This window comes from Lynx rufus, unplaced genomic scaffold, assembly GCF_022079265.1.
Source record: "Lynx rufus isolate CCGP_SWC_20201006 ecotype Redwood Valley unplaced genomic scaffold, mLynRuf1.p SCAF_9, whole genome shotgun sequence".
Taxonomy (NCBI): Eukaryota; Metazoa; Chordata; class Mammalia; order Carnivora; family Felidae; genus Lynx; species Lynx rufus.
The window spans coordinates 68,417,253-68,429,316 of NW_025814897.1; the positions used below are offsets into that span (position 1 = coordinate 68,417,253).

General features: G+C 39.8%; 1 protein-coding gene across 3 annotated transcripts in view; it reads left to right on the forward strand.

Annotated features, from left to right (window-relative positions):
* The first annotated feature begins 7,581 nt into the window (after positions 1-7,581).
* Positions 7,582-12,064, forward strand: part of USP47 (ubiquitin specific peptidase 47) — a 108,515-nt gene continuing 104,032 nt past the window's right edge. For all 3 annotated transcript variants that reach the window (XM_047070894.1, XM_047070896.1, XM_047070895.1), the window contains exon 1: positions 7,582-7,716. In XM_047070894.1, the coding sequence (XP_046926850.1) occupies positions 7,678-7,716 (39 nt within the window). In that variant the 5' untranslated portion in view covers positions 7,582-7,677. The remainder of the gene's footprint in view (positions 7,717-12,064) is intronic.

Consider the following 12,064-nt stretch of genomic DNA (forward strand, 5'->3'; position numbering starts at 1 on the left):
ATGCTCCTAGCTCTCTCTTGGATTACATTTTCCTGAGCATCATGTTTCCTATTCTTATCTTTACACCAAGAGTTACTCATGTTTTCAGTGTTTACTGGGTTTTCTACTCATTTGAGGAATTTTTTTTTTTAACCCCAGTGGTGGAAGCACTCACTGAACATAGTTTCTCAAAATTGTTTTTTCTTGCTTCTTTATTGATGTCATTTCCATCACAAATATAAGGCTTTGACTAAGGTTACATTCCACTCTCTCACTTAATCAAAGAGCCTATCTCATGGCAAAGAGCCATCACTTTATTAATTTCTTCAATTTCATTGCGAATAGATTTGCAATTTCACTGCAAATAGAACTTCTTTTCAGAGCTATTTTTTACAAAAGAAAATTTTAAGCATTCTCATGGAGATACTACCTAAGTGGAGAAGAGAAGAGTAGGCAATAAAGAAACTATGTCAACGTACAGTTGCTGGATGATTAACAAGATTTATTCACTAGCTAAATGACTGGTTTATTTACTCATTTATTCCACAAATATTTAAAAGCACCTATATGCCAGGCATAATTAGGGCTGTATAATCCCTCATGGAGCTCAGTCAAGGGCTGGAATAATTATAGCCAGTACATATTGATTGTTTCATATTTGCTGGACAGTGTGCTGCATGTTTCACAGTCTTTATATATCAAGTTCCTCACTTGCAAAAAGGGGATAATAGAGTAGTTTTGCATAAAGCTGCTGAAATAATTAAATGAAATAATATGTGTAAAGTGCCTAGAACAGGACTGGCTACGTATATAAATAAATAAATAAATAAATAAATAAATAAATAAATAAATAAATATCTTGTTACAGTTTTATGATTATTATTATTTTCTTTGTATTTAATATACCTTAAAAAGTGGTGCCATTATTATCCTCATTTTATAGATAATAAAACTGATGCTTAGTAAGTTTAAGAAACCTATTCAAGGAAAACCACACAGTTAATAATAACAGAGGTAGGATTCAAATTCAGGTAAGTGATTCTCAGCTTATTCTTTCAACCCCTCAGCTATCCAGTCTTCTATACTCTGGCTAATGATAAAATTTAAACTTCCTTTCTAGCACATATATGGAGGGTTATTTGTCATGGACCTTTCTGGCCAAAACTGCAAATGTTAAATTGATAAATGCCAACGGTCCGCTTTCTACTTGAGAAAAAAGAGATTCAGAGAGGTCTTATATGGAAAAGTGTCTGAGCTTAAATCTTAAAACAGGGGTCCAAAGCCATATCACACTGACTAAAAAATCTTTTTAACTTTATTAAAACATAGTCATGGTGAAAATTTCTATTCACATTTATGGAATACATTTAACAGTATTACTGGTAGTTGCAGTTAGAGTGGTAAACATCATTAGCTCTTAAATTATACAATGTGACTTTGACTATATGGCTTTAAAAATGGTTTAAAATGTTTTGTAAAGGGTCTTGAAGGGAAAGGAAAGAAGAAAAGAAAGGAAAGAAATGCCTTACATATTACAATGGACATTTCTTTTTTTTTTTTTTTAATTTTTTTTTTTCAACGTTTATTTATTTTTCGGACAGGGAGAGACAGAGCATGAACGGGTGAGGGGCAGAGAGAGAGGGAGACACAGAATCGGAAACAGGCTCCAGGCTCTGAGCCATCAGCCCAGAGCCCGACTCGGGGCTCGAACTCACGGACCGCGAGATCGTGACCTGGCTGAAGTCGGACGCTTAACGACTGCGCCACCCAGGCGCCCCTACAATGGACATTTCTAAATGCACTTTTTATTTTGGGGAAATTTTAGATTTGCAGGAAAGTGGCTAAGAAAAAACGAGAGAGTTCACACGTACTCCTCCCAGTTTCCCCTTTACATTACCATCATACATTTGTCAAAACTGAGAAACTGACATTGGAACATTGTTAGTAACCAAACTATCTATTTTATTTCACCAGTGTTTTCATTAATATTCCCTTTCTGTTCCAGGATCCAATCCAGGGTACCACACTGCATTTAGTTGTTATGTCTCCCCAGTCTCCTCTGGTCTGTGACAGTTTCTTAGTCTTTAATTGTTTTTCTTTTTTTTTTTTTTTAATTTTTTTTTTCAACGTTTATTTATTTTTGGGACAGAGAGAGACAGAGCATGAACGGGGGAGGGGCAGAGAGAGAGGGAGACACAGAATCGGAAACAGGCTCCAGGCTCCGAGCCATCAGCCCAGAGCCTGACGCGGGGCTCGAACTCACGGACCGCGAGATCGTGACCTGGCTGAAGTCGGACGCTCAACCGACTGCGCCACCCAGGCGCCCCTAATTGTTTTTCTTAAGCTTAACTGTGTTCAGGAACACTAGCCAGATATCCTGTAGAATGTCCCCCCAGTCCAGGTGTGCCTGATGCTTTTTTTTTTTTTTCATGTTTTGACTGGGGTTATATTATGAACTTTTTAAAGTGAAGGGAACAAGAAAAATAATCCAAAACAATTTATAAGCTTCTGACCTACACCAGTCCTGGCAATTTTTTAAAATGTGAATCTCCCCTAAGAAATGTCATTAATTCAATAAAAATTTATTAAGCCTGTGCCAGGCACTCTTATAGGCACAGAGGAAACATTAAGGACAATCAGCCTAGATTGAATGGTCATGAAAAGCCTGTTTGAGGAGGTAACATTTGAGAGGCCCAAATGACCAGATGGAACTACATAAGAGCAAAGATTTGGGAGAAGAATGTTTAGGAAAAGGGATTAACTACTGAAAGGCTTTGTGGCAGAGGTAAACTTAGTTTATTTAACAAGCTTCAATAAGGGCAGAGTGGCTGGGTCATTGTTATAAAAGGAAGAGTGGTAGATGAGATGAACAAAGTGGCCAGGGGCTAGCTTGCATTGGGCTTCGTAGGCCATGGCAAGGGATATGAATTTTATGCTGAGTGGGACAGGAAATCTTTGAAAGGTTTTAACTAAGAGAAAGTTTTAACTAAGAATTATATATAATCTGATATGTTTTAAAAGGATTACTCTAGACATTTTGTGGAGTATGAATTTTGTGGGATAGGAATAGAAGCTAGGAGCTTCTAGTTTGAGTTCTAGAAGTTAGGAGACAATTAGGTAGTCCAGGCAAGAAAAGATAATGATTGGAGTAGGATGGGAAGTAGTGGATATAAAGAGAACTGGTTGGATTGGGGTAAATGTCAGAGGATGAAGCAACAGCACTTAGTAATGAATTGAAAGTGAAATAAAGATTTTTAAGTTTTGGGCTTGATCAACTGAATTCATGATGGTGCTATTTATTGAGGTAGAGAGAGCCGACAGAGCATATGTTGCAGGAGGAAGGTGGGGGAGGCTCAGAAATCAAAAATGATCTGTTCAGGTCAATTTAAATTTGAGATGTTTCAAGTCATCAAAAAGGTAGATGTATGTATAAGTTTGGTGTCCACCAGAGTGTTCAGGAATGAAGACATAAAATCCATATAGAAAATAAACAAACACATATGCATGCAATATTAGTAACTTAATTTAGAGTGGGAAGAATAGGAAGAGTAGCCAGACATCAATATTTGCTCATTTATTTATTAATCAATTCATGCATTCATATACTTACTCCACAAATATTTACTGCATAACAGCCAACCTATCAGGCTTTAGTACAGCCATGTCAATGGTCTCCAAAGAGAAGAATACAACCAGAGAAGGTGGATCATGGGAAGAAAACATTAGAACTTAAAAAAGGTATTTTTATCTAAAAACATAAAAAAACTAAGTCTTATGAATATTTAATATGTAGATTGACACTGGCATCTCACTATTAATGAGTAAAAATTATGAGTTATGCAATGTGGGGAATAATTCAGGGATTTTTTTCATTTTCTTTCATTTTAATCTATTGTGTGGTTTTTTTGGGTTTTTTTTGAGAGACAGAGAGAGAGAGAGAGAGAGAGAGAAAATCTTAAGCAGCCCTCACGCTCAGAGCAGAGCTTGATGCAGGGCTCAATCCCATAATCCTGGGATCATGACCTGAGCCTACATCAAAGGTTGGACATTCAACCTACTGAGCCACCCAGGCACTCCTTAATATATTGTGATTTATTCCAGTTTATGTGTGCTGGGTTAAGAAAATTTACCAATGACATTATTATTTCATTAAACTAATCCCTCACTAAAAGGAAAGAAGCTAGGGGTGCCTGGGTGGCTCAGTCAGTTAAGTGACTGACTCTTGATCTCAGTTCAAGTCTTGATCTCAGGCCAAGCCCCATGTTGGGCTCCATGCCTGGCGTGAAGCCTACTTAAAAATAAATAAATAGAGAGGGGAAAGTGGGTGATGGGCCTTAAGGAGGGCACCTCTTGGGATGAGCGCTGGGTGTCTAATGGAAACCAATTTGACAAATTATATTTAATATATAGAAAAAGCTTTAATGTAGGGGAATATAATGTTGCTAGTTCTTCTAACACACTTAATAAAAATTTAGGCTAGCAAAAAGATAAATTATTTACAAATAAATAAAATGAAAGTAGCTAGAAAAAGATTTCTGGAAAAAAAACATGAGTTGAAGACAATAATGCAAACATAAGCAAAAAAGGTGATAGGAGAGATGACATATCTACTTCTAGCATGAGCTGTACAGAAACCATCTTATTAAATAGTGGGAAGGACATTTTGAAATCAATGATTTGGAAATATTTCTATTACAGGAGTTTAATGTACAAATGGTTTGTGTGCTACCTAAGGCTGAGACAATGGTAAGTGAGGTGAGGCATTCCCCTCCGGTGCAAAACTTAAGAGGACAGCCACAACTTCAGTAATCAAGATAAATAGTATCTTACTACAACATTTTTTTTTTTTAATTTACTTATTTTTGGAGTGGGGGGCAGAGGCGGAGAGAGAGAATCGCAAGCAGGCTCTGTGCTAACAGCACAGATCTCATGAACCACGTGATCATGACCTGAGCCAAAATCAAGAGTTGAGCGTTTAACTGACTAGATGCCCCCTAAAAATTCAAAATTAATGCAAACATCTATGATGAACAAAATATCAAAATTTTATTTTATAAAAAAAATTTTTTTTTTCAACGTTTATTTATTTTTGGGGACAGAGAGAGACAGAGCATGAACGGGGGAGGGGCAGAGAGAGAGGGAGACACAGAATCGGAAACAGGCTCCAGGCTCTGAGCCATCAGCCCAGAGCCTGACGCGGGGCTCGAACTCACGACCGCGAGATCGTGACCTGGCTGAAGTTGGACGCTTAACCGACTGCGCCACCCAGGCGCCCCTCAAAATTTTAAATAAAGACAAGGTCAGTACCCTAAAAAAAATCTTACACATGTACATTAAAACTTGAAGGCAGAATTCTCTAAGCTATTGAAAACTCTTCCAAGCAATGAATTCCAAAGAGTTCTGAACCCATTTGTTAACAATTTAAAATGCAACATTTTCTGGCTGACATCAGGAAAGATAGAAAGTTAGTTGAATTTCAATAAAAACTTTTCATGATTGGTGGATGGAAGTGATAAAAATGGATACTTGCATTAGTAAGAACAGCCAAAGATGTACTTCTTCCATTAAGATTTACATATCTTTGTGAGTTATCTTTTCCAGCTTATGACAGCCATTAAAATGAGGTACAGAAATAGCCTGAACGTTGAATCAGACAATTTAATAACTGCTTCAGAAGGTATTAAAGATTTTAAAAACCATTGAAACCCAGTCAATCATATTGCTTTCACTAAATATATTTAGTGAGAGTAACAAGAATTCTTTCTACCATTAATATAAAAAATAACTCTTACAGTTACCTTTAAATGTTTATTTTTATCTTATCCTTTTTACATATTAAAAACGTTTTATGGGGGCGCCTGGGTGGCGCAGTCGGTTAAGCGTCCGACTTCAGCCAGGTCACGATCTCGCGGTCCGTGAGTTCGAGCCCCGCGTCAGGCTCTGGGCTGATGGCTCGGAGCCTGGAGCCTGTTTCCGATTCTGTGTCTCCCTCTCTCTCTGCCCCACCCCCGTTCATGCTCTGTCTCTCTCTGTCCCAAAAATAAATAAAAACGTTGAAAAAAAAATTAAAAAAAAAACAAAAAAAAACGTTTTATGTCACATATAGCAGGATGTGTATATGACTTACACAAGTATACAGACTTACACACACTTTTTTTTTTTTTTTTTTGCTAATAGGGGAATGCAATCAAAAAACGTTTAGAGAGGGGCCCCTGGGTGGCTCAATCTATTAAGCCCCTGATTTCAGCTCAGGTCATGATCCCACAGTTCGTGAGTTCAAGCCCCACATCTGCGCCCTGCGCTGACAGCTCAGAGACTGGAATCTGCTTCCTATTCTGTCTCCTTTTCTCTCTGCCCACCGCCCCTCACACTCAATAAATAAATAAATAAATAAATAAATAAATAAATAAATAAACTCAAAAATAAATAAACATTAAAAAATTAAAAATAAAAGTTTGGAGAGCACAAGTTCAGGTAGTTAACGCTGTGGGTGTTAGGCATATGGCAGGATTATATTATCTCAGCACGGTGTAAAATCTCTGTACCCACCGAAGTCTTCACGAGGGACCCCTTGATGAGTCTTCATAAAGTAAGGTTTCATGAGTGAGATTTGGAAAAATATCTACTGCCTAATTTGTTTAGTATAAAACAGAGCACAATGCTGACAGAGGAGATTTAAGTACTCTGAAAACATTCTTAAAGAAGATGGTGTGTTCAAACCGCAGCCCTACTCGCAGAAGCGATCTCAGTCCTAGACTTGAACCTGTCGGGAGAAGGAAGTTCCCATAAAGGGGGCAGGAGAGTGCCGCTCTAATGGAGGGTGTGTGTGTGTGTGTGTTTGGCGGGGGAGGTGCGTGGAGAGTGACACCGTTTCTCTGAGACGAGGGCTGCTGCCTCCCCTCGCAGGAAATGGCCTTGAGGTCCCTCGAGCCGGTGCCATCAAGAGGGTAGGGAGAGGCGAAAAAGAAAACGCAGTTCCTTCAGGCTGGGGCCGCGTCTGAGGGCGGAGGCCGAGAGACCGCCCGTGACGCCTTCTCTTCCAGAAAGAGGCCAGGGCTATGTGAAGAGGGGCTGAAGTTCAGCCGCTTTTCTAACGGGAAGGGAGAGCCGTATTGGGGGGGGTGGTAGGGTCAGAGAAGGAGTTTTCGGCTCGACTCTTTCCCTGGTGGGCAGCGGGTTCGAAGAGCCCCAGAAGGCATGGAGTATTCTGAGGCCTGGCCCTCTCCCTGCCGGCAGGGGGAGTCCCGAGATGGACGGTCCAGAATCCCTCCCACGAAAGGCGTTTGCAGGGCCGCTGAACCACTTTTGTACATCCCGGGGCTGAGTAAGAGCTGAGGTAATTAGACGCGAACGACAGCTGCCTCGGCACCTTGGGCGCCTGGCGCGGGACTGGGAGCCCGACGGTCCGAATTCTCGCGAGAGCGGCCGCCGCCATTTTTCCATTGATTGCAGCGGGCTGGGGGAGGGGCCGACGACGAAGGCGACGGCGGCGGCGGCGGCTGCGGCGGCAGCGGCGGAGCAGCCGTGGGTCGGTGTCTGCGCGCTGGTGTCTGAGGCCCAGTCTGAGGCCTCCGCGGTTGCCGGAACGCAGACGGTGGAGAGGATGACTGCCGCTGCCATTCTCTCCTGAGTTAGAAAGCCGCCACCACCCTGCCCCCTCCCCCGGCCGGGCAGAGAGGAGCGGCCGGAGTCTGAGCCATGGTGCCCGGCGAGGAGAACCAACTGGTCCCGAAAGAGGTGAGGGGCCAGCGGAGGAGGCTAGGCCCGAGGCCTGCGTCCGCTCGAGGCAGAGCAGGCCCGGGCGAGGGGTCGGCTGCGGGCCCAGCTCTTGTGCGGGCCTGGCTGTGAGGGAAGGAGGAGGTGTGTGGTGGGGGCTGTACGGTGGGTGCGGTGAGCAGTTGGGAGACCTGACTGGAGCTAAGGGGCCTGGGGAGTCGAGACCTCCTTTCTCGCGTTTGTCGGGCTGGACAAATAAAGGAGCGGAGTGGAAGGGATCAGGTCCAGCTTTGGGGGAGAAAGTGGCCTTTTAAGTACTTATTTAACATGTTGAGCCAACGTAATTTTGAAGACAAAATTCTGTAACAGTTGGTAATGGGCACGACAGGGTGACGGTGCTTCTTCTGGTTTTGACAGTGGCAGTGTGTAGCTTTCAGGGCTTGTGAAATCTACACCCAACTTGAGATCTGTGGGAGGACAGAGTTAACTGTTAGGACTTTTTTGAACTCCTGTTACTTGGTAAATACTGTTGGCCTGCCTAAATGGGGCCTATCGAAGATCGTTGAAAAAGTTAATGTGACTTTCATGTAAAGGTAAGAGGTAACCGAACATTACCATATGGAGAGCTGAACTACTTTTTGTAGTTGGGTTGTGTATGCTAGTTTGGGTGACTTCTTGAATTCTTAAAAGCAAGTGATATGAGAAGCCTTGACATCTTGGCTTCTCTTGAATAGTAGTAGAAGGTTAATGGTAGAATCCAGCACTGGCCAGTGAATTTCAACATATTAATAGTATCTCTGTTGGCTTTATAAATATCTTCAGCGTATCCAAATGTGTATTTTTAACTGGTTAATCATCAGGCTAATGCTTTGGATTTTTATTCTCATATACCTTAAATAGAGGCAGTGTCTTTTTGAAATGAGCTGTGTAGAATCTTGGTATTTGTAAGTGATGTTCCTTAAAAATTCTTAGTTTTGCTTTTTTAGTTGCTTTGTAGCAATTGGTTGTTACTTAAGCAAGCTCTGACACTGCAAAAGTGATATTAGAGTTATTTATGATAAAAATATTTTTCTAACTTTGTCAGATGATATTGTTTTGCAAGCACAGTTTTTTAAAAACTCCGGTATCATGTGTCAGTATTTATTCATCGAACATCACAAACTCTGTGCAAAGTGGCTAAGCAGATAAATTAATCAGAATTCTTGCCTTGGGAGCTTTCAAAGCTACTAAGAAAGAGAACACTGGTAATGTTCCTTGAGCTTCATTTAGGGGAGAGGTACCTTATTACCTAAGTAACTCTTATGCAAGGATCGAAGTAATAGTTGCTATAAGAAAGATACAACATGCATTTTCTTTTAGAGGTACATACTGCTGGTTTTCATTCTTACAAAAACCAAAGTTAGTCCTTTCTTAATTTTTTGACCATTAGAAAAATATAGGTGAAACGTTAAGAAAATGCAACATCAGATTTCCCTGATTGGTGTATAAAAAACACGTTGTGGATATATAACTTCGCAGAAAAATATCTGTTGTGTAAAAGCTGATACTATAATGCTGCTTTTACCAAAGTTTGGATTTTAATTTCCTCTCCTTTAAGACTAACTCCTTTACCTAAGGCTTCAAGCACATCCCAGTTTTTTCTTCTTCTATATTTTTTGGAACATATGCCTTCCCCCCTCAACCCCCCATCATCTAGATTCATCTTCAGGCTGTTCTTTTTCCCTGGCTCTTCTCATGATTCCTGGAAGCATGCACAGTAGTCTCACATCTTAAGACTGTCACTTGAAGTTCTTGCCTTTTTAAGCTAGCTAGCTACCTAGTTCTTTTTTGATAGCCATACTCTTTCTGAATTCTTCTTACTTGCTTTTCTTCCTTGGGTGTTCTGTTGCATTTGCTTTTGGTGATATTGTACTTTTTTGTTTTTTTTCCTATCTGTTTGTCTTATCTGCCTGCTCATTTAGTCAATGCCTTTTCTGTGTCCTTAATTATCACTTCTGTCTTTGTCATCTCCTGTCTGGTCTTTGTAGTAGGAATAGAATTATACAGTGCTAACGCTGAGGGAGAGTATAGTGATCATCTAGTAACTTACATCCCTTTACTTTAGAGATGAGGACATAGGGCCAGAGGATTGAAAGTGACTTGTTTAGGATCACATGAGTAAATTAGAGGGTGAGGACTGGAACTCACATCCCTGCACTGTTCCTTGATTATATTCTAATTTATAGATCCCTCCGTGTAACGTGGAGGGTCTGGAAGAGTAGTGTGTAACTAAATAAATTTGCTATGTGAAAATAAATTGTAGAATTAAAAAAAAAACTTGCTTTGGTTCTAATGGCTTATTATCAACAATCTAGAGGATTCTGTTTTTGTTTGTTTCGTTTTGTCTTTAGGACCTTTGTATGGGGAACCTCTTACCTCTACTAGATTTAGATCTTGGTTGGGTGTGTGCATTCATGCATGTGTGTAGTTGTTGAATGAATAATATATTATTCTCATCCCTGAAGCTCCAGGACAAATGTATCGTAGACCACTCCAAAGAAGGCAGCTTAGTGTAGTACAGGTATTGGTAAACCCTGTGGGTCAAATCCAGCTCGTAGCCCGTTTTTGTATGGCTGTTATTGTAAAAAAATAAATAGAATAATTTGTGCCACATGAAAATATATGAAATTCACATTTAGTATTTATAAATAAAATTTTACTGGAACACAGCCATGCCATTTATTTACTGTTGTCTGTGGCAATAGGAGAGTTGAGTAGTTACTATAGATGCTGTCTACAGGATAAATTTGAAACTACTTAGCTTTGTATTCAAGGCCTAGTACAGTTGATTCTGGCCACAACCTTCCTTTTCAGCTTATCTCTTCTCCCATGAAACAAGTTTTTAATGCAGCCAAACGGGTTTCTCTGTAACTTGCTTTTTACTTCTATTTGTACTATCACCTCTTTGCTACTTCTTTGTTCAGACTCTTTGTATACATTTTTCCTTAAACACCCCATAGCTCATTTATTGTAAAAATCTTTTTATGACCATTTTAACCTTAGGGATTTCTCCTTCTTAGGAGACCTTTACATAAGACTGGAATTCATTTGGCAACTAATGAATAGTGCTTGGTGACATTTATTATAGTCTCAAATTGTAATATACATTTTTATATTATTGTTTTTTAATGTTTGTTTATTTTTGAGAGAGAGAGAGACAGAGTGCGAGCAGGGGAGGGGTAGAGAGAGAAGGAGGCACAGGATCTGAAGCAGGCTCCAGGCTCTGAGCTGTTGGCACAGAGCCCGATGTGGGGCTCAAACTCACAAACCATGAGATCCTGACCTGAGCCGAAGTCGGACACTTAAGCGACTGAGCCACCCAGGTGCCCCCACATTTTTATATTATTTTTTATGAATTCCTTGGCAGCAGAGATCTTTGTGTGTGTTTCTCAGTTTTCTGTTTTTGTATACATTATAGGTCTAGGACAGTATCCTTTCTGGAACATATATTCAGTAATATTCATTGATGTGGTGACAGCGTTGTAAAGAAACCTAGAATTCTAACGAATTATCCCCTACTTGGATGTTTTCCACAGCACCGTTGGCAAGCTGTTTTCCAACCTTTGCTTGAACATTTTCATGACTAATCTCTGATAACATCTTTGCCTTAGAAAAGATGTTATTTTAAGTTTTTGAGCTGAGAGAAGTCTAGACTTCTATACCTGCCATTTTTTGATGATTGCCTTTGGACAACAGAGAAATCCTAAATCATTTCCCATAGGATAGCTTTTTCTCATTGTTGAAGATGTGAGAGGGGAGTAGGAAGTCAGTCCTCTTTTCTACAATCTGAGCGTCCTCAGTTCTTTAACTTTTTCTCAGTTGCTCTCTTTTAGACACAGTCCAGTGTTTTTAGTATCCCTCCTAAATTATTGTACCTAGAGAAGAGCAAAGAGAGTGTGATCTGTTCATTGTGGTTAACAGTAAAGCTTTTCACCTCACTTTTTCATTCTATTCTATCTCTTTGAATTGTATTAATATTGGCTTTCAGATCTCTTGCTTTTACTATTATCCCAATTTTTATTTATTGCTTTGTTGCTTTTATTATTCTCCTTCTTTATAAGGATTTGTGACACTAATATTTATTGAGTCCTCACTGTGCATATTACTGTACTGTGACATGTAAGGAATGTATAGAGGAAATAGGAGAGATTCATTTTTCCCTCAAGTGTCTTATGTGTAATTAAGGATAAGGTACATATTTACTAATGGTTTAACCATAGTACTTAAAGTGATGTCCAGAGTGTATAAATGTAGAGAAGATGGAAAAGTGGAAGAAAAGACAAAAGAGTATTTAGTTTCATATCTCAGTGCATTTCTTTCTCTTTTCCAT